This window comes from Artemia franciscana, chromosome 7 (genome assembly GCF_032884065.1).
Source record: "Artemia franciscana chromosome 7, ASM3288406v1, whole genome shotgun sequence".
Taxonomy (NCBI): Eukaryota; Metazoa; Arthropoda; class Branchiopoda; order Anostraca; family Artemiidae; genus Artemia; species Artemia franciscana.
Window position 1 is genome coordinate 29,847,661 of NC_088869.1, and position 21,454 is coordinate 29,869,114.

The 21,454-nt window shown below is 34.6% G+C and overlaps 1 protein-coding gene across 6 annotated transcripts in view; it reads left to right on the forward strand.

Moving 5' to 3' along the window:
• LOC136029137 (synaptosomal-associated protein 25-like) overlaps positions 1-21,032 on the forward strand; it is a 100,192-nt gene extending 79,160 nt beyond the window's left edge. For 3 of the 6 annotated variants that reach the window (XM_065707228.1, XM_065707226.1, XM_065707224.1), the window contains 2 exons: positions 4,749-4,893; positions 18,111-21,032. In XM_065707228.1, coding sequence (XP_065563300.1) covers positions 4,749-4,893; positions 18,111-18,176 — 211 coding nt within the window. In that variant the 3' untranslated portion in view covers positions 18,177-21,032. Of the gene's footprint in view, positions 1-4,748; positions 4,894-7,233; positions 7,301-18,110 lie in introns of all 6 variants that reach the window. The other 3 variants (XM_065707227.1, XM_065707225.1, XM_065707223.1) reach the window with 3 other exon arrangements.
• Positions 21,033-21,454: the final 422 nt, after the last annotated feature.

Below are 21,454 nucleotides of genomic sequence, written 5' to 3' on the forward strand. Positions count from 1 at the left end.
CTATACAATCGCAAAACTTCAGTAATTTAAGAAAGAATGGTAAATCAATTTGTGCTTCATTTAGTGTGAAATTGTTGCTTATTGTTGAGCTCGACCGTCGTCCACTTCTCTTTGAAAGGAAAAATAGTGATTAAGTAAAGAGAGACTTATTTTTTTTTCTTAATTTGGTCCTTGGATATGAATTACTGAACCGGGGAGAAAATACTAGACTAGGGACAAAAAAACAATGTAAAATACTATTAAAGGATCTTAACTTGGTGTTTCTGCTAAGAAAATGAAACTAATTTCTGGCTTATTTTTATTCTCGCTATTACCGTTATCGTTGTTCGTTTTTTTCTTTCGTTAATGCTAATATTCTTATCCTTGTTGGCAAGGTCGTATCCAGGGGTTACCGGGTTTAACCCCCTCCCCCCGAAATTTTGTCCGATTCATAAAAATGTAACAAAAATACATAAAAAGTTTCATGCGTTTCCTAAAGTTTTGGACCCCCCCCCCTCCGAACAGCAATCTTGGATATGCCCTTACTTGAAGCTATTGATATCTTTTTGTAGATTATCATTCATCAAACAGTTCGTGGTAACGAACTGTAGTAAGGAGCGACCCGGCTTAATAGTAACCGAAACTCTAAAAAATGGAATTCTGATACCAACAGCTACATCAAAAGAATTGCATTTTAATGCTGATTTTAGATGTATAGGTTTCATCAAGCTTAGTCTTACCCGTCAAAAGTTACGAGCCTGAGAAAATTTGACTTATTTTAGAAAACAGGGGGAACACCCCCTAAAAGTCATAGAATCTTAACGAAAATCATACCATCAGATTCAGCATATCAGAGAACTCTACTGTAGAAGTTTCAAGCTCCTATTAACAAAAATGTGGAATTTTGTATTTTTCGCCAGAAGGTAGATCACGGATGCGTGTTTATTTTTTTGTTTGTTTTTTTTTTTTTTCCAGGGGTGATCGTATCGACCCAGTGGTTCTAGAATGTTGCGAGAGGACTCATTCTAACGGAAATGAAAAGTTCTAGTGCCCTTTTTAAGTGGCCAAAAAAATTGGAGGGCACCTAGGCCCCCTCCCACGCTAATTATTTTCTCAGAGTCAACTGATGAAAATTCTTAGATAGCCATTTTATTCAGCGTAGTCGAAAAACCTTATAACTATGTCTTTGGGGACGACTTACTCACCCACAGTCCCCGTGGGAGGGGCTACAAGATACAAACTTTGACCAGTGCTTACATATAGTAATGGTTATTGGGAAGTGTACAGACATTTTCAGGGAAATTTTTTGGTTGGGGGGAGAGGATGAGAAGAGGGGGATATGTTGGGGGAACTTTCCATCGAGGAATTTTGTCATGGGGGAAGAAAATTTCCATGAAGGGAGCGCAGGATTTTCTAGCATAAAAAAAACAATGAAAAAATAAATATGAAAAAGTTTTTTCAACTGGAAGTAAGGAGCAGCATTAAAACTTAAAACGAACAGGAGTTATTACGCATATGAGGGGCTCACCTCCTCCTAATACCTTGCTCTTTACGCTAAAGTATTTTTAGTAATTTCAACTATTTATTCTACGGCTTTTGTGATTCAGGGGTCATTCTTAATGAATTGGGACAAAATTTAAGCTTTAGTGTAAAGAGCGAGGTACTGACGAGGGGGTAAACCCCCTCATATATGTAATAAAAACATAAGAATACAAAAGTTCGTTACGTAAGCTAATTTATAAGTTACGTTTATCTTTTGCTGATAAAAACATTCGTAAAAAATTGAAAGTTCTAGTTGCCTTTTTAAGCAACCAAAAAATCGGAGGGCAATTAGGCTTCCTCCCCCGCTCTTTTTTTTCTCAAAATCATTCGATAAAACTATGAGAAAGCCATTTAGCCAAAAAAAAAATAAATATGCAAATTTCGTTTTAATTATTCCTCTGCGGAGACCCAAAATCAAAACATGCATTGATTCAAAAACGTTCAGAAATTAAATAAAAAAAAAGGTTTTTTAACTGAAAGTAAGGAGCAACATTAAAACTTAAAACGAACAGAAATTACTTCGTATATGAAAGGGGCTGCTTCCTCATCAACGGCCCGCTCTTTACACTAAAGTTTTTTATTGTTTTAAAAAGAATAGTTGAGAGAAAGAGTCAAACTTTAGCGTAAAGAGCGGGGCGTTGATGAGGAAGCATCCCCTTTCATACACGAAGTAATTTCTGTTCGTTTTAAGTTTTAATGTCGCTCCTTACTTTCAGTTAAAAAAAACTTGTTTTTTAATTTAATACAATTAAAGAGGGATCTGGCTGCTTGGGTAGGTATATCTTGCAGAAGGACTGGTTCAATCAGAAATTACAAATGCTTATGCTCTTTGGGCCGAAACAGGATCAGGGGATAACCTGCAAATCCTTCAGTAACCCACGCACCTTTGGCCACTTCAAACCCTGTAATACCGTATAAAAATCTTACGATAGGCAGTTTAATCAAAATGCTTTAAAGATCCAAAAAATATCTCTCCAAGTGAGACATGATTAGTCTAAACCTAGGGGTAAAGATGCCTAATCTTAGAAATTGTACACTTAAAACTTAGCCCTTATAAAATATTTTAGTAAAAAGTTGGAAATGTTGCAACAGGACGTTGGAAAGTTGGAATTCATTCACACAAGACTTTCAATATATGTGACTAATGGGCTCAAAGTGAGGCACTTGGGCCCGTGTCCCCTTCTATCTGCTCTCTTCAAGTTTTTTTTCATTGTTAATGATATTAAATGTTTTTAAAACTAGCTGACGATAAATCTGAGGTTAATTGTACAACAGAGACATTCAAAATCAAAAAACTTTAAGCACATTTCACATAGGTTGACATGTCGCACATTATTGAAATCAGGTTTATAATAGTATTGCCAATCTGCATGATCTCCATTAATTTGGTGTATAAGGATTTGTGATCTCGTTAAGCACTAAATTAGTTTCTCTAAAATCACAACGCGTTCATTAGATGTATAAGGATTTGCAATCTTTAAGCTACCGAGGACATCAAAGAAGAATACTTATCTCTTTCGACATATCTTAGGTCCATTCGTGCTTAAAACCACAATTTTGTAAGATTTAACCACATTTTCGTCAGTGTTGCTACGTTGAACCCTGAAAATCAATAAGCTAGAATCTGTTGGTTCAATTTAACAATGCTTTTCGAACGTTAAAATTCAAGCATTAACAGTATGTTGATTCCTAAAGATAATTAATCTTTCAAAAGAAATTTGAACATCCTTAAATTGTTCCTTGCCAAATGTTTTAGCGTATTTTTTGCTGAATTTTTACCCACGTATCATTTTTTATTTAGCGTCATCTACTACCAAAAATCGCATAAATGTGTCGGGAGGTAATTCCCTTGAAAATTGGACTCCCTGTATTTCCTAGTTTTGTAAGATATGTATGGTTCTCCAAGTTTCAACTTAACCTTTATATTTAATGAGATTTAATTTTAACTATATATGGTTGCCTACTTGAAATACCCTACAAATTGACTGCGGTAATTCAAGAGCCGATATGTTGCATAATGGGACTAAGATTTTTATGTTCTCAGGCAACTGGCCCCTCGTTTGACTATCCTCCCCCTGAAACTGAACCCATTTAACTAATCCCTCATGCAAAACAACCCCTGTTTAACTCAACCCCACTTCAACTCAACTCCGTTCAACTCAAGCCCCATGCAATTCAACCCCCATGCAATTCAAGCCTCATTTAATTCAACCCCCTGCAACTCAACCTCTCTCCAACCCAACCCTATTTGACTCGCCCCTTACTCGAATCAACCCTATTCAGCTCAAATCTCCTTATATCAACAATTTACCTAGAAAATGTTATTTATTCATTGGTTAATTCTTACTTAAGTGTTTATTATGCTGCTTTAATGCATAACTGTTCCTCGTCCTCCCTCTAAAAAACCTACAGTTTATCATTCGGTTTTATATATTTGAAGTTAGTAAAATTTTTCATGGCCCGGGCTCGAACACTCATGGTTGTACCAGTGAGGTCGAATGTTAACACGAGGGTTGAGTTAAATGATGGTTGAATTGCATGGCGATTGAGTCGAATGGGATTGAGTCGAATGTGGCGGAGAGTTGAGTTAAATAGAAGTTGAATTAAATGGGATCCAGTTAAACGAGGTTTAAGTTGGAAGAGATGCTAGGTTAAATGACGGTGGAATTGTCTGGGGATTTAATTACATTTGAGTTGAGTTGAAGGGGGTTTGAATTAAAGGAAGATGGAGTTCAACGGGGGATGCACCCAGCAGTTCAGGAAAATTTAGGATTTCGGAGGTAATCTTCCCTCTCCGTGCGTTCCATCGCCTTCTGGGTTTTTCATTTTCTTGTCATGATTTTTGTCTACTTTTCCCGCATGTTGAAATAAAACTAATAGATACTGATACCAGTAGCTCTGCTGTATCTTGAAAATCTGTAAAATACGGCTCATTAATAACAGACATAGAAAATAGAACTCATTTTCAGTTGTTTCCATCTCCTGTAAAATTTTATATCTTGTACTATAACGCCTCTTGAATTGTGAAAGCATAGTCGATGGGGTTTCTACAGCATTTGATGAAAGCGTAAGTCTCACTTGCTTTGGCCACATAAAAATTTGCTTTTTGGACAATGTGCCAGAGACAGTTGTTTTTTTTGTTTTTTTTGTATGTATTTAGAGCATCCACTCTGTTAAAAGCCTGAAAGTGATGGTTTATAAGATTATTATTTCTTTTATCTTAATAGGATTACGAAAGATGCCCGAGAAGATGAAATGGAAGAAAATATGGGCCAAGTTAACACAATGATCGGAAACCTAAGAAATATGGCGATCGATATGGGATCAGAAATTGGAAACCAAAATCAACAAATAGATAGAATTAATGCTAAGGTAGGTTTCTCATTTTTTTGCTTTTCGATTCAAAGTTCCTTTTAAAGCCTTTTAGAGCAGTATCTTTGGTTCTTGGTTGTGGGTGGTTAAAGGTGACTATTAATGGCGGAAGTGTAAACAAAAACAAGTATGTTAGTCAATAGTTAAACTTTAGCTTGGTGATGAGGTGAAAAGAGTTGGAAGCTCATCCTCCCCCCTCCTATTCCGATATCAGCTTTTATTTTATTTTTTAAATTCTTTTGAAACCATATCTAGTTTTGTATTAACTTGGTACTCATAATAATATTGTATAACATATTATTGTAGTATAAAGTTATCTTAGAATGTCTATATTTAGCTTTTATTAAGTCAATACTGCACCCTTAGGATACTTAAACAGGGATTATTAAAGAGAGATTGATAAAGAGAGGTTGTTTTAGTTACCTTGTCTTTGTCTCTTCTTATCGTTTTCTTCTCTTGTAATTTTCAAAAAGTGGGTTAAGAGCAAAGTTGATTCAATGGAACGGAATTTCCAAATGCCTAGGTAACGGGAAAAAATACTGTTTTCATAGCATATTAAGTAAAAGACAAAAGCTCTTTGAGATGGAACTTTGTATAATACAGACGTCCTACTTTAAAAGAAGGATCAAAATATTAAAGTTTAATTAGGGTAAATTGGAACAGTATTAAATTAGTCAAGTTTAAATTATAACAGTTACAGGTGTTGTAAGATTGACGCTAACAACTTTTTTTTTAAGTTTTATTTGGGCCAATAACTTGTAAAGTAAATTAAACACCATAGAATAAAAGCGGTCAAAGCAGAGAATTAGATAATGAAGTAGACAATTTTTTCATTTTTTGAGATGCGATTGTCTTTATCAAAAATTTTTGTTTTAAGTAAGAAATATACAAATAAAAAATTAGGAATTAATTACGAGGGTCGTTTTTTTTACCTTCGATAGCATATAAATATAAGACAAGCTCATATAAAATAATTATATGAAAATTAACCAATCTTTGGTAATAAAATTATTTTTTATATGAACTTGTCTTTTTTTATACCCTATCTAATGTTGGGAAAAACGACCCTCGTCTGATATATACCGTATACCCTATCTGATGGAAAAAAAGAATCCTCATACCCTATCTGGTGTTGTAAAAAATATCATCAAATTCGTGTTTGTACGGCTCGTATAAAGAAAACGGGGGTTTTCTGTTTATAGTAGATAACAAGCGCAGTTAAAATTTGTACTGAACAAAAAAAAAACATATACGCAGTATAACTTAAGAAATGATTTGAATGTCAATATTAACGGGGCTTTATCCCGTCATTGAATAGCCTTGTAAAAAGACTCTAGGTTGGACTCGTCCTATTTTAATATCCTAAAAGCAAAAGTAAACATAGGTCCAGGAAAAACTTCTTTTTAAATTACAATGAATCGACTGGCCAATAATAACAAATACGTGAATAGTCAACGTTCTATCGGTCAGCGAAAGCCTTTTAATATAAATGAAACTTTTGAGAACCCATTGTAGGAGTGAAATAACTAAACCGAAAGAATTATTTTTTTTTTGCTTCTACGGGTTCCTGATCCTTTCTTTTATTCAAATGCGTTCAGTCCATATTGATAGCTTCATCAGGTCCGTATAACTACTCGTCGCAAAGATAATGGGTCCAATGAAGCTTTTTACAAAATCACACTCGTCGTAATTACATCTAAGAAAAAAAGAACATGTCAAAACACAGTTTCACGTTTTCTGCTATTTTTGTTTGCTAATTTAAAAATTTTACCGAGTTGTTATGCTGGGAGCCCAGAGGATTAGATCTATTGCTTTTTAAGCAAGAGTCGGATCTTCTTACGTGTAAGATTCATCAAAATTGCTCTTTCTTTGGACTACTAGTATTATCAACTAGCTATTAAAATGGCAATTAGGAAGAGCTGAGAAATCGCATTAACGTGTACTAATCACGGAGCACGTGATTATTTTTCTCTTTCTTTACTTTCAAGTTAATATAAGGGTGTATCCATGATCTTTCTTCGGGGAGGGGGAAGGAAGCATTGCATAAAAACGTAAAAAAAATACATTTAAAGTTTGTTTATGTGCAATTTTCTCACGTTTTTACGAGTTGGATAAAAAAAACTGGGGGGAGGGGGCTTAAAACTGGTAACCTGGATACGACCTTGAGTGAGCGTAATTTTATCATGTCTCGTGTTTTTTTTCTATTTTTTCTTAGATAAATTAATATGCCAATTAAATAGCTGATATTCTTTGTAGCTCATTTTAAGCAAATAGATTCTTCTAATTTTGTGTTATATCAGCTATTTTTGTCATTATAAAGTATGTCCGCTTTTGTTCTAGGCCACTTCTAACGTCCACCATGTGACTGACGCCAGCAATAAAGCTAATCAGCTATTAAAAAGCTAAGGTTTGCAATTGCGTGTGATTTGGTTTGTAGTTGCTTTTTAAATCTGCGGTGGCAGTTGTAGAAATGTTTATGATTTAAATGAAACCCCGTTGTCTCAAAGATTTCTTGTGTGATTCCGCATTGGTAGTAAGAAAAAAGCTATTAGGCTGAAATTAGGACAAATATTACATTAAATACATAGAAATTGTTTCACGCAATTTTTGGTTATCGTGTCATCGAGAAATCAAGTACCATCTTTGTTGAAAAAGAAGACTCAAATTTAGTCAACACGATTTGTTTATTCACGATTCCAATTCCCCATTCTGATGCATCGTTCCGGAACTAAAGAAAACCCTCTTTGAAGGGAAAAAAGTCTTACAGACTCCTGATATATACAGAAATACAAATCGAAATTATTTGTTCAAATTTCGCCATTTTAAGATGCTTGTTCTTCATTCGCAGCTTACCTATCAATCCGTCTAGTAACCATTTCCAAATAATGGTTCCATCTTCGGATGGTTCTCTGTAATTTATTCGCTTTTAGAATGCCATATAATTAGATAAGTTGGTATTAGTGTTACCTATTCTGATATTCATTTAGGGAATATTCTGTGTTTTCAATTCGAAGTCCCCTTTTCTTTCTATGACTTCATAGTCGAGGTGCTGAATGCAAGGGTTTTTCTTATAGTAACTTGTCGCTTTTTGGCCACCATTGACACTGGTAGAGCTAATTTGCTTATATGCCAGGGGAATATTTGTTTATTATATCTTCAGGAATTTTCTTCTTTTCTCTCTTTTCTAGACTGAAGCTCTAATTCACGAAAATGTAGGGGAAGGGGTCTATTTTTCAAAATATTGGAGACAATTTTGTTTTGGTTTTTCAATGTGGGGAGGGGAGCAAAAAAATATAGTGAGGGAAACGCCCCACTCCCCCAGTCGGTGCCTCTGACTCTAGAAACAGAATATATGCTGGTCGTCGGGGATGCTGCTTAAATTTGAAGTGGCAACGGGATACTAAAAGAATCCATACTTGGTAGCATTATTCCTCCATACCATGCTGTTTAAAGCACGTGCCTTGTATACCTCTCAAGAAATCCCCCAACGCTTGAAATAATTTTTAGCATTCTCCACTCAGTCTGTTCTGGGATGTTCCGGGTTTGCCCTGTACCGTATAAAGCTTTTATACCGAGTATGGCGAACGACATTGTTTACTAAGAGTCAATTTGATTCCTCCTTACCGCAATTAATTCCCATAATTTATGTCTGCACAAAGCATTTATGCTGCAAAGCACCATGAATGTTGGAAGATATGTTCTGCGGGAATTAACCGGCTAAAATATAGCTATATGAAAAGCGACAGTACTATCTTGAACTAGGTTTCCCAAATATAATTAAACTATGGGGCTTTTTGAATATTCGAATATATGGCTTCTTTGAGGTGAATCCAAGTTTCCTGGGCCTTTTTTTAATTTTTAATTTTTTTTTTTCATTAATCCCTTTCCATCGAATTGCTTCTAATTTTATTTCTTGCAAGGATTTTTTAGGCAAATATTAGGAACAGCCGGTCAAGTAAAAGGGTTGAACACATATTTCGATCAATAGGCTTTCCATGTACCAGCCCATAACGGTTTGGGCAGTTTTCATTCCAAAGATCTTCATAAAATTTTTATTCAAGAGATTACATTTTGTTTTGTCGAGAGCTTTCATTTGAGAACGTGACTCGTTTCATTATGATCCTTGAGGGATCCCTTCTGGGTGTATGATTATGAGAATGGGAATGTCTCTATATTGGATTTTCGTCATCGTTCTTTTGCTCTGCTTTTTTTCGCTTTTTTTCTTGTATAGATTCCTGCTTTTATTTCCTTTTAGAAGTTGCTTTTGGTAATATATTTGGTTTCTAAGGATAAATAAAAGTCGTCTCCAAAGATCAAGTTCTGATTCTAAATCATTTCTTCCAGGCTGAAAAAAGGGAAAAACTCGGCAAATTTAAAGACAAAACACATGAAATTATCAGTCAAGCTCAAACCGAATGCTCTGAATGAATAATCATATCAAACGTGACACAACCAGAAATTACGATGAATAAGAGTGGGCTGCCTCCCTCTCAAACTACTTATAGGCCGGGGTGTCATGTACTTCACTGAAAACAATATAGATTTAGAAAAGTCTGTTTTTACTTTTCATAGCGTCAAAAATAAAGAAAAGAAGTTCTGATCAAGTTTACCGTAAAACAAACAAAAAACAATTTATTAGATTCCATTCATTTGTGACATTCTAGTAGTGATGCCCCTCTGATTTCGAGAAGACACATACACACTTTTCCTTTCTTCCTTTAATTATTTAAGTTGATCGGTGACCCCCTCAATTCGCAGTTGTTATTAATTTTCTGAGAGATACAGGTGTCTGTTATGTCATAGGGAATGTTTTCTAAGAGACGCATTGCATGTTACGTAATAGGGAATGTTGTTTAAGAGACGCAGGTGCATGTTACGTAACAGGAGTTTTGGGTCATGCGATCTTGCATGACTTGCTGGATTTATTGGGAGTGATGCAATCTCGCGTGACATGCTAGACTTCAGGGGCCCCTGGAGAACCCCCGCTTGTAACTTAGCATGGCACGCGTGTAACGCGTGGGTGATGCGCAATGACAGCACACACCTTGGTTTGACGCAATACTATAGCGCACGTGTATAGTACACCTACATAATGGGAAATGTTCTCTAAGAGATGCATGCTCATGTTACGTAATAGGGAATGTTACTTAGAGATGCAGCTGTCTGTTGCAGGCAAGTCAGTGGAAAATCGATTAACGTGAAATCTTTCTCGATCGCTACTTGATTTTTGCATACTTCGACCGTAAGGTTGTTGAGATGATAGTGGATCAATGAACTTGGTTTTCATGTTGCTGCAGCTGATCTTGAACCCAACTTTGCTAGCTTCTTCTCTTATAACCATTAACGCTGCAGCAAGTTCTTCGAGGGTGTTTGTCATGAGTGCCAAGTTGTCGTCAAAGTCAGCATCGCTCAAAAATCAATCACCGAACTTCAGGCCGAGGTTCAGTTGGGTACTGGTCCTCACTATCACAAAGTCAACGACACAATTAAATTTCCTCTTCTCCATTCTGTCAAGTGACCTTTCATTTGAGAGCGAAGTCACCGCATGAATCGTAAAGGCAACTTTCGTCCTAGGGAGACTCAGGAATGTTTGGTGCAACCCAATTGTCAGCCGTCTTACAAAGACGCGGTTATTTAATGCTTATGTAGGCTCAGTCCTACTATATGGCACAGAATCCTGGCCGGCAACCACCATGACTGAGGAAACTGCAAGTAATCAAAATCAAAGGACTTCGAAAGATAAAGGCACTTCGTTGGTACGATTTTATCAGGAAAGCCAACCTACTGTTCCGTACGATACAGATTCCATTCTCCCTGCAAATTGTGCAACGTACGCTGAGAGGGTACGGTAACCCCTTCCGAGTGTCAGAAGAAACCTGATGTCGCATGGTCTATGACTTCACCCTCATGGGTGCTGGGTAGAAACGACCACATGGCCGTCCAAAAACAAGATGGTCGGATAGTCTACATCATTTTCTGTGCAAGAATAAAACCTGAAGATGCACCCGCGGTAGCTCAAGACTGGGTTTACTGGCGAAGAATGATGGCTGTCTCAAGATTTGCATAGATTGTCATTTGTTACTTTTACCAAATGCTCTGTACAAAAAGTTAACTTACAAAGAATAGAGCAAATTAAGTAGCAGAATTTCATTCTTTTAGTTTTTAGAGGTGGTGAATTGACAACCAAACAGTTGCTATAATGTGTCAAAAATAATGTCGATTTGAATAATTCTGTATGGAAGATTTTCCTCAAAAATGCTGAATGTACACATGGCGCTTCATAAAAAGTGTGTTCGCGGTGAAGTTGCAATTTAATTTGTATTTATTCCAAATTCAATGCGAATTAGCTGAAAACATGGAACGGTTTATTAGCTGATTTCTCTCTTTCTCACACTTTTCTCATTCCACCGTTCAACCGTTTTTATACATAAGGGCTCATATTGCTCATCCTCGTTTGATTTGCCGTTTGTCTCCATTTTTCCCAATTTGATGATAATTGTACAACAGTGCATCGACTAAACATGCTCGTTAACTGTATTCAGAAAAAATTAGTATAAGATTAATTTTATCGATTGTTCAAGCTGTTAATTCGATCTAACTTGGATTGAAAAATATAATTCTTACAAAATTTTACATTTTATTTTCCATTTTTAATTTGTATGTTTGTCATATGCTCTGACACTCGTTGCTCTCAATTCTGTATTGTTTCTGAAGATAAGACAAAGGTGGAAAAACCGCCGTTGTGCTTGAGTTTTTCTCTTATTTCTTAAAAACACCTGGAAGCAGTGATTATACTCTTGAGAAAATTGTTAAAAATTTTCGTCTCTGTTACTGTTTTGTTTTCTCTGAAACAAACATCGACTTTTATTTTAATATCTTTAGAGCTAAAGCCCTCATTAAAAAAAAGCTTTTACGTCCATTATAAACAAAGCTGTCTTTGAAATGAATTTATTTGTTATCTGTTGGTTTTGTAAAGCCAAATTGCATCTTTAGATTTAATTTAAGAGTTTAGTTTGCAGGGTAAGAGCATAATAAAGATTTTAATCTAATTGGGATAAATTTCTTTTGTGTTTATCCAGTGAATATACGAGAAGAACCCGTTACTTAAATTCTGTAAAAAATAAATAAATAAAAACAGCATTATTCTTATAATAAAATCCTACTTAAATGCTGGAATACAGAATCTCTTAACCTTCGTCATATATCTCTTTTTAGACCTTGGTCCTTTCAAGAATTAAATAAAAAAAAACAAGTTTTTTAACTGAAAGGAAGGAGCAACATTAAAACTTAAAACGAACCGAAATTACTCCGTATATGAAAAGGGCTTTTCCTCCTCAACGCCCCGCTCTTTACGCTTAAGTTTGACTCTTTCTCTTAACCCTACTTTTTAAAACAGTAAAAAACTTTAGCGTAAAGAATGGGGTGTTGAGGAGTTAAAAACTCTTTCATATACGGAGTAATTTCTGTTCGTTTTAAGTTTTAATGTCGCTCCTTACTTTCAGTTAAGAAAACTCGTTTTTTTCTATTTAATTCTTGAAAGGATCAAGGTCTAAAGAGAGACATATGACGAAGGTTAAGAGACTCCAGTATTTAAGTAGGATTTTTATTATAAGAGTAATGCTGTTTTTATTTATTTATTTTTTACAGAATTTAAGTAATGGGTTCTTCTCGTATATTCACTGGATAAACACAATAGAAATTTATCCCAATTAGATTAAAATCTTTATTATGCTCTTGCCCTACAAACTAAACTCTTAAATTAAATCTAAAGATGCAATTTTATTTCTGGACGTTTTTGAATTAATGCATGTTTTGATCTTGGCTCTCCGCACATAAATAATTAAAACGAAGTTTGCATATTATTTTTTTTTTATTTTGAGAAAAAGGGAGCGAGGGAGGAGGCCTAGTTGCCCTCAAATATTTTGATTACTTAAAAAGGCAACTAGAACTTTTAATTTTTTGCGAACATTTCCATTACTAAAAAATATACGTAACTTACGAATTAACATACGTAACAAACTTCTATATTCGTATGTTTTTATTGTGCATATGAGGGGGTTCACCCCCTCGTCAGTACCTCGCTCTTTACACTAAAGCTTAAATTTCGTCCCAATTCTTTAAGAATGACCCCTGAATCACAAAGGCCGTAGAATAAATAGTTGAAATTACTAAAAATACTTTAGCGTAAAGAGCGAGGTATTATGAGTAGGTAAACCCCTCATATGCGTAATAATTTCTGTTCATTTTAAGTTTTAATGAAGCTACTTACTTTTAGTTGAAAAAACTTTTCATATTTATTTTTTCATTTTTTTTTAAATAATGCTAGATAATCCTGCCCCTCCCCTTCATTGAAATTCTCTTCTGCCATGAAAAATTCCTCCATGAAAAGATCCTCCCACGTAACCCCCCTCAATCTCTCCCCCTCCCCCAGACAAAAACGATCCCCCTGAAAACGTCTGTAAACTTCCTAATAACCATTAGTATATGTGAACACAGCTTAAAGTTTGTAACTTGCAGCCCCTCCCACGGGGACTGTGGGGGAGTAAGTCGTTCCAAAAGACATAGTTATTAGGTTTTTCGACTATGGTGTATAAAATGGACGTCTTAGAATTTGGATCCGGTGACTTTGGGGAAATGGGCGTGTGAGGGGGCCTAGGTGCCCTCCAATTTGTTTGGTCACTTAAAAAGGTCACTAGAACTTTTAATTTCCGTTTAGAATGACGTTTAATTTCCGTTGACGTTTAATGAACGTTTAATTTCCGTTAGAATGAGCTCTCGTGGCATTCTAGGACCACTGAGTCGGTACGATCACCTGTGGGGGAAAAAAAACAAACAAACCAATAAACACACATCCGTGATCTGTCTTCTGGCAAAAAATACGAAATTATCAGATCCAGCTCTGATACGCGGGATCTGATGGTGTAATTTTCGTTAAGATTGTTTGACTTTGAGGGGGGGGTTCCCCTATTTTCTAAAATGAGGGAAATTTTCTCAGGCTCGTAACTTTTCATGGGTACGACTAATCTTGATAAATAATAAACATATATTTAAAATCAGCATTAAAATGCGATTTCTATATGTAAATATTAACATCAAAATTCCATTTTTTAGAGTTTCGGTTACTATTGAGGCGGGTCGCTCTTTAATACAATTCGTTATCACGAACTGTTTGACAGAGGAAATGTAAGAAGAGAATGATTGCCATCGAGTGAAGGGGGGAGGGGTGTAAAATAAGAAGGAATGGTTTTCTATCTACTAATTTACTAAATGGATTTCCTCCTTCTGTAAAATTTTTTAGCTGGAGAATTTCAATATTAGATATAGAGCTTTTAAATTAAGTTGAAAATTTTTTGTAAGAAAGAATGATTTGTCATATCCTAACCTGAGCTACAGCAATGTACTAAAATTTTTTAGTCTCAAAGCCGCGGTACACTAAGGAAAATTGCAAACTATTGTGCTAGGTTCTGACAGGAACTTTCTCCTCCGCATTAAGTCATATATCGAGGCATTTAGTGAAAAAAACTTAATGTCCTTAAATATCTGTTCACTCCTGTTTCCAGTCAAAGTGGAAAGATTATTCAGTTCTTCTTAAAAAATAAAAATAAGAAGATCGCGGGTGCATGATCACTTGTTTGTTTGTTTTTCATTGTTTTCTTTTTATCAGGGGTGACCGGATCGACCCAATGGTCCCAGAAGATTGGGAGAGGGCTTATTTTAACTGAAATTAACAGTTCTAGTACCCTTTTTGCGTGACCAAAAGATTGTGCCATGGGAAAATGGCGTTTCGGCCATTTTCGGCACTAAACTATGGTTTCACCCAAAGAGGGCCAAGTTGCCATTAATTGATTATTTTGAGATAAGTATTCGATTTAAAAGTATAAAAAAATATATTGAGCTTTCCAGTTGTAGAGGAAGTATTGCCACGCGTTGGCGCATTCCTTCCTGAAACTCACATAGCCTATACAAGATAAATGGTAGATATAGACATTTATCCTAGTACTTGATTTAGCTAAGTTAATTTAATTGGTTTTTCATGGAATTTTGTTTAGTTATGTATATTCTGGTATTATGAAAGAGGGATGGTGGGTCATTGTGGTGGGGGGTTGTGCTGGTTGGTGCCATATGCCTAAAATAGAACATTTGAATGTCCAAATTATATAACTGTATGGGCGCTCAAATAAGCACAGAAAGGGATGCGTCTGTGTGCGGAGGAGGGGGGATTAATTTTTCATCTTCATCCATCTTAGTTAGGTCTAAGTATGATTTGAAAAAAGACCAGAAATTAAACAGAAAAATAAAAAGTTTAGTTTTTTTTAGATGAAAGTAAGGGGCGACAGTAAAACTTAAAACAAACAGAAATTATTTCGTATATAAAAGGGACAATCCCCTCTTCAACCCCTCGCTCTTTACGCTAAAGTTTGAATTTTTTTCCCTATTCTTTAAGAACGACTGTTCAAAAACATGAATTGAATTTGAATGAGAAGTATTTTTAAAGAACTTCAAGACTTTTGAGTAAAGAACAAGGGGTCGAGGAGGGGGCATCTTCCTTCATATATGAAATAAATTCTGTGTATTTTCAGTTTTAATGTCGCTCCTTACTTTCACTTGAAAAAAACTTGATTTCTTCTATTTGATATCTAGAGAGAGTTGTGGTTGTTGGCTATATAGATCATGTGTGAAAGCTATTCTTTTTTATCTTTTGTATACCGTGAACCTGCTTCTCGTTTAAGAAAATTCAAAGCCAACTCCCCTCCTCTATCCCCCAGAATTAAAAGAGCTTAGATGGCTTCTGTGATCTGAACTACTGAATTCATGTAAAACAGAGGAAAAGGAAAAAATCTTCGCCTGCAGATTTTACAAAATCTTGCAAAGCATATGACACAATTAGCTAAGCTTGGTGCTCCTTGAGCCTTTGAATGTATATAACTACATATTGTTGTTACAAACTTTCAAATATTTCAATGTTCCAGTTTCCTGTTAGCATTTCGAAAGGCAACAAGCATTTGAGCTGCAGCTGCTTTATTTTTCTCTCTCTCGTTGTTTATAACAGTTTATTAAGTAATTAGTATACGTATTAAATCAGCAAGTCCCAATTAACAGGGTTAATCAATTAGTTGCCCAACTATATTCTTATTTATTCCTTTAAGAATATAGTTAGATCCTTTCGGACAAGAAAAATGATTGTAAGGAACTAAATATTTTGCTTTAGAGTACGGAAAACCAACTTGAATCTCAGCTACGTGATGCCGAATGTTTTCTCCAGCAAACTTGGAACCGTCTTCGCTGTGCATCTCGTAGACTCTTGGCGCAATCCTTGTGTCATACGTGCGGTAAATTCCGCCATGTTAACTGGATTCCATGAAATGAGTTTACAACTACTCAGATTTCTATCTTATGGATATTAGAGCGTCATAACGTGCTTCAAATTATAATTCAGACTTAGATAAATCACAATAAGTAAATATCAAATTTCATTGGCTTAAATGTTATAAAATATATTAAACATAATTATCTCAACATACATCTTGACACATATTTTTTTTTTTCAAAACTACTGATAAAGAAAAGGGTAAAGAACAACGGTCCATTGAATACAGCTTTCATTATGTGATGGCTGGAGAGCTACTTTGTTGAAGATAAAAAAGCGTTCCATGTATATCTTAATTAATTGCAACGTTTCCTGGTAGCCATGAGAGCCCAGTTTTATCGATGAAATTGAAATAATAGAATGAAATGCATGGCAGTGATACCATAACTCTATTTTTCTATTCGTCTTACTGTTTAGTTAGTAAAAACAGGAGGGTCACATTGTGCCTCCATTGTGTCTTCTTTAATTATCTTCATGCCTTTATTTACAGGAAGCTCTATTTGCACAGATTTTCGATATAATTAAAATAACTGAACCAGGATATAGTTCAGAGCTACGAATCTCTAATATATATATATATATATATATATATATATATATATATATATATATATATATATATATATATATATATATATATATATATATATATAGCTGTAATACGTGAAATGTTCAGGCAAAGTATTTCATGTATTACAGCTTTTTGCGCCTAGAGGGTTTCCCAGTAGCCTGGGTATGCCTAACGTAATGATTGAACAGTCGGTCTCATGGTCTTTGGCACATGAAAATGGTGCAAAGGAACGAAGTAATAACGAATGGTTTTGGAATTAGCTCCATATGAAAAGGGTAGATAGTTAAACGGTATTATTTAAGCACTGGCGCCTAATTTATGCTTAATTACCGCTTAGAGATACGGTTGTTCTTGTTTAGTCATTACTATTACTAACAACTCACCGCAACATCAAGCCGCCTGAGGCCTGTTTAGTCATTGAACAGAAATAACTACTTTTTTTAATTATCATTTGGAAGAGGCGCTTTAATTTTCAGCACCGTAAGGCAAGGCGTAGCTTCATAAGGGTCACCAGTCATTGGACATCTGCACATAGCTGAATCCATTCATCCTCAGCTACTCCTAGCTCAGTTTCTGCTTGCTTAATCTTCAATTACTCCAGGCTTTGGGAGAGATGCAGATTCATGGACCGTCTTCATCTAGCATTCGCCTCTTCGGCATCTGACATGTTGGTATCTGGCTCTGAGATTTGCCTAGAGCTTCAGCTTTGAATATAGGACATACCTTCAAATGAGCTTCAATCCCGCGGCTAATACCGCTGTCAGCATCAACAAGGGCAGATAGTCTCTGATACTGCGTGAAAGTTTTCATTAATACCCTTATTTGTGAAATCGGAATATACAGAAACTTTATTCTTGGAATCTTCTGGGGGGAAGGAGGCACAGAACATTGGAGGACAAAATTTTCCAATCTTTAGATGGAAGTTCGCTGCTCTTATTCCCTCATCCGTGTGCTCTTCTGTGGTGCATACATCAAAAAAAAAAAAAAAAATTATAAGAAAGGCTGTCTCTTAGTTTTTGTTATTTGATATCTATTTTTTTTTTTTCTATAGAATCGTTCGTCTTGGTCGTTTTTTTTTTTTTTTTCAGATAGAATTCTACTTAATGAGCGGCTCATTGTACACAAGTCTTACTCTATATAGTCCCAGCTACTAAATAGGAATTCAAAAATACATCGAAAATACATCGTGTCTTAACTTAACTGCCTAGTTGAGAAAAAAATAGCAAAGAGACAAGTTTCTTAATTTTTCTTAAAGCGTTCCTATTTTTTTTTTTTTAGGGCACATCAAACGAGACAAGAATATCCATGGCAAATCAGCGAGCAGGAAAACTTCTCAAATCCTAAAGTATGGCAAAACCAAAGGCATTTTATCTTCAACTTATGCATTCCCGTGTGCTTATTTCAAAGCAAGCCCTATTTGCACATTATAAGAGGTCTTTCTGTATTAATAAATATGTTTAAAAAATAGTTACTGTGAATATATATAATGTGAATTCTAAAGCTTCTTTGGGGTTTTGTTTGTGCTGCTTTTTACTGATTTGTTGTGAGTGTAGTTGCTAAGCATTTGACTAACTATTCTAGGATTCCTGCTTGTTGACAATTTTATTTTAGCATCACCTTCATCAGTGGATAAATAAATTTCATTGTTAATTCATATGACGAGACATTCAACGCTGTCTTGTCTAAAAATCGCAACTTACAGTTTCACACTTTAGCAATAGTTACAAAAAATGCTTTTGATTAATCAAAATTCAATCTTTCTAATCTGAATATGTTGCTGGCCTTCCCTTTGACAACTGCTTAGAAAGTGATTTTTAGCAGTTTGCTCAGAAGTGGGGAAATGTCAGATTAAATATAATGCTTAAACATTGAAAGAGGGGTCCTTATTACTTAAAAATAAAGGTTCTTGTTCTTGTTTGGCGTAAAGTTCAAAATCTAATTGAAGAATTCGGCAATTTAAAGATGGGGAAGAAATGGGTGAGACCTGTCCAAATAATCCATCGATGGCCCTGAACTCATCTAGGGCCATTTTGAATAAATTGTCCTTTTCAATGTTAGAATTAGATCATATAGGAGAGCTGAAGGTTTTATTTGTATGCTTACTATTGGTGTGTTTGTAGTTACTGTGAGTTTTATTTGATTGATATAAATTTAATTTATTTTTAAAGATCGCTGTTGGTAGACTACTTAAAATACTTTTTTTCTTTGTGGATATTTGAGATGTACAATTCTGTTACAGTTATGACGGCTGTTGTAAAATTTCGCATGGATTATTTCAATGTAATTATGACAGTAAGATATGTCATGACTTTGTGGTTTAAAGCCGTTTTCCCCAAATTCATATAATTTACTCTAACTAAAATAATAGCTGTAATTTTTTATCTTAAGATATGTTATCTATACAAGAACAAACATGTTACAAATGTTACTGTTGTGCTTTGAAATGGTATATCTATCTGATTGTGTTATGGGATATATCAAATAAGGTAATAGCATATTTATGATATTTAATAATTGTAATATATTGGTTGTTACTTTGGTAACTGAAGTAGCATTAAGGACAGTCTTTAATACTATAGAGAAATATACTCAAGTGCTGACAAATTAGATGTTATTAGCCAGTTGATTATGTTGTCTATCTCTCTTTTCTTTATGAAAACTGTCAGTTTTGCTACAAAACAAGATATTTTTTTTCACTTGCGTGGGCATTAAGCCATCCTCTAATTTGTTTAGTGACAATTCTTACTTTGCTCCCTTGATGAATTGTTACTTCTCTGTCTTCCTAAATTCTTATGGTGTCTTGGCTGTAAATAAAAATCGCCTAAAACTATATAACGTCATTATTGGATATCTGATTACTTTATCTAAAATTTGCAAAGTTTGAATCAATGGGTCAACCCTATTGCAAAGTATTTTATTTTTGAATTAGAGCTAGAGTAGATCCTTGAGGGCATTTTCTTGAAAGGTTTGGGCAATGGAATGCCACTACGTATCTTTAGATATAAAATAGAAACACTATCTGCTGAAAGAGAACATTTACGCGAATTTTGATTGGTATAAATAAAGGAACAAATAAAGTTTACTTTAGATAAATAAAAAGTAAACAAAAGGTATGTGCATAATATTAATATTCTTTTTAAGGGAAAAATCGATAGTTTTTCTAAAATGTTAATAAAGAGGAATATTTTTCTATAAGCTGTAGAAAGGGTTTGGAATTTGTTTGAAAATTGGTATTGGAAAGTTATGACGATACTTTTAAGTAAAAAAGAAAAAGCAGGAACCATTAATGTAAAATCGATTGATCTTGAATTGTCTTGGTGTTTGGGTATAAATCTCTGTTTGGTAAAAATTAAATACAACGTCTATCCTTTCTTAATTAATCTTCTTTTTATTTTATGTTCTTGTATCTTATAGTTTTTCCGTTGTATGTCCTTTCGTTACTATTGTACCGAATCATACTCCAAATTTACTAGGATTTTCGTTTGTTTCATGTCTTTTTCAGTTTCTGTATTTATTTTTTCCACCAGCTTTGTTTCTCTTGCGCTTTAATTGAATTTGTTTCAAGGATTGTTTTAATGTCAATACATTGCTGCCATATTTATTTTCGACTCTTTATGTTCAGTCTACCAAAAGCTTATTTTATTCTATATTTATAAAGTAGAGGTAAAAAATTAACCAATTTGAAAAAAGTACGAAATTGAAAGTTTTGATAATACGTCTTAATTTTCGATGCTGGCCTGTATCAGGTTTTATAATCCTGTTTAATGGTTTAACTTTAACTATAATAAATCCATAAGCAACGCATAGAAAGTTAAGTATAAGGGGTAGGAGGGGGGTGGTATTCATGCTGTTTATTATTGCAAGGTAAGAATAGTGCTTTTCAGTTTAAAAGAGGAACACCTCAGTAACGCTACACAACTGAAATGAACCAATTTTACTTAAGCGCTTCAGTTCAATGCTTATAAAAAGAAGAATTGATTAAAAAAGAATATACAAAAAATTCGTTTTGTGTGAGTGTTTTGACTGCCTGTTAAAATTAGGCTTGATTTAGCTTTTTATTCAAAATAATTAGCAGGTACTTTTTCTTCTAGCATAACCTACTAATTAACTCTAACATATTTTCAATGTCGTATTTGCTTGTACCTGTTTAATTGATGTCTGTAGTTGTTTAAACCTTTAATAAACGTTATAAACCAAAAACAGTTGAATGTCTGTCGAAACGAGGGATGTCTGTTAAAATCTACTGGTGCTTTGTTTAAAGTTAAACGTAGGCTATATTAATTTTATTTATTTATTTTTTAGTCCTGTGTTTTAAATAAGAAATGTCATCTCAAGAATTATCGAAATCCTTCCATATTAGTTGACATGCGCGCACAGCAGACAACCAGAAACAAGAAAGGAACCGATTTTGAAAGAGAAGATTGATGGATATCAAATTTTCTTTTATTTAAGGCGGTGATTAAGTGAACTTGAAAACATCGAGGTTCAAAATTGAAGTTAGGGTAGCCTTCTGTCTCTCAATTCTCTAGAGACCGTCAATTGTCAAAAACCCTTCAAATAGCACTTATTCATTGGCAGAAATAACAGGTTGGTTATACCAGCTTGTCAATCTGGTCTCTAGG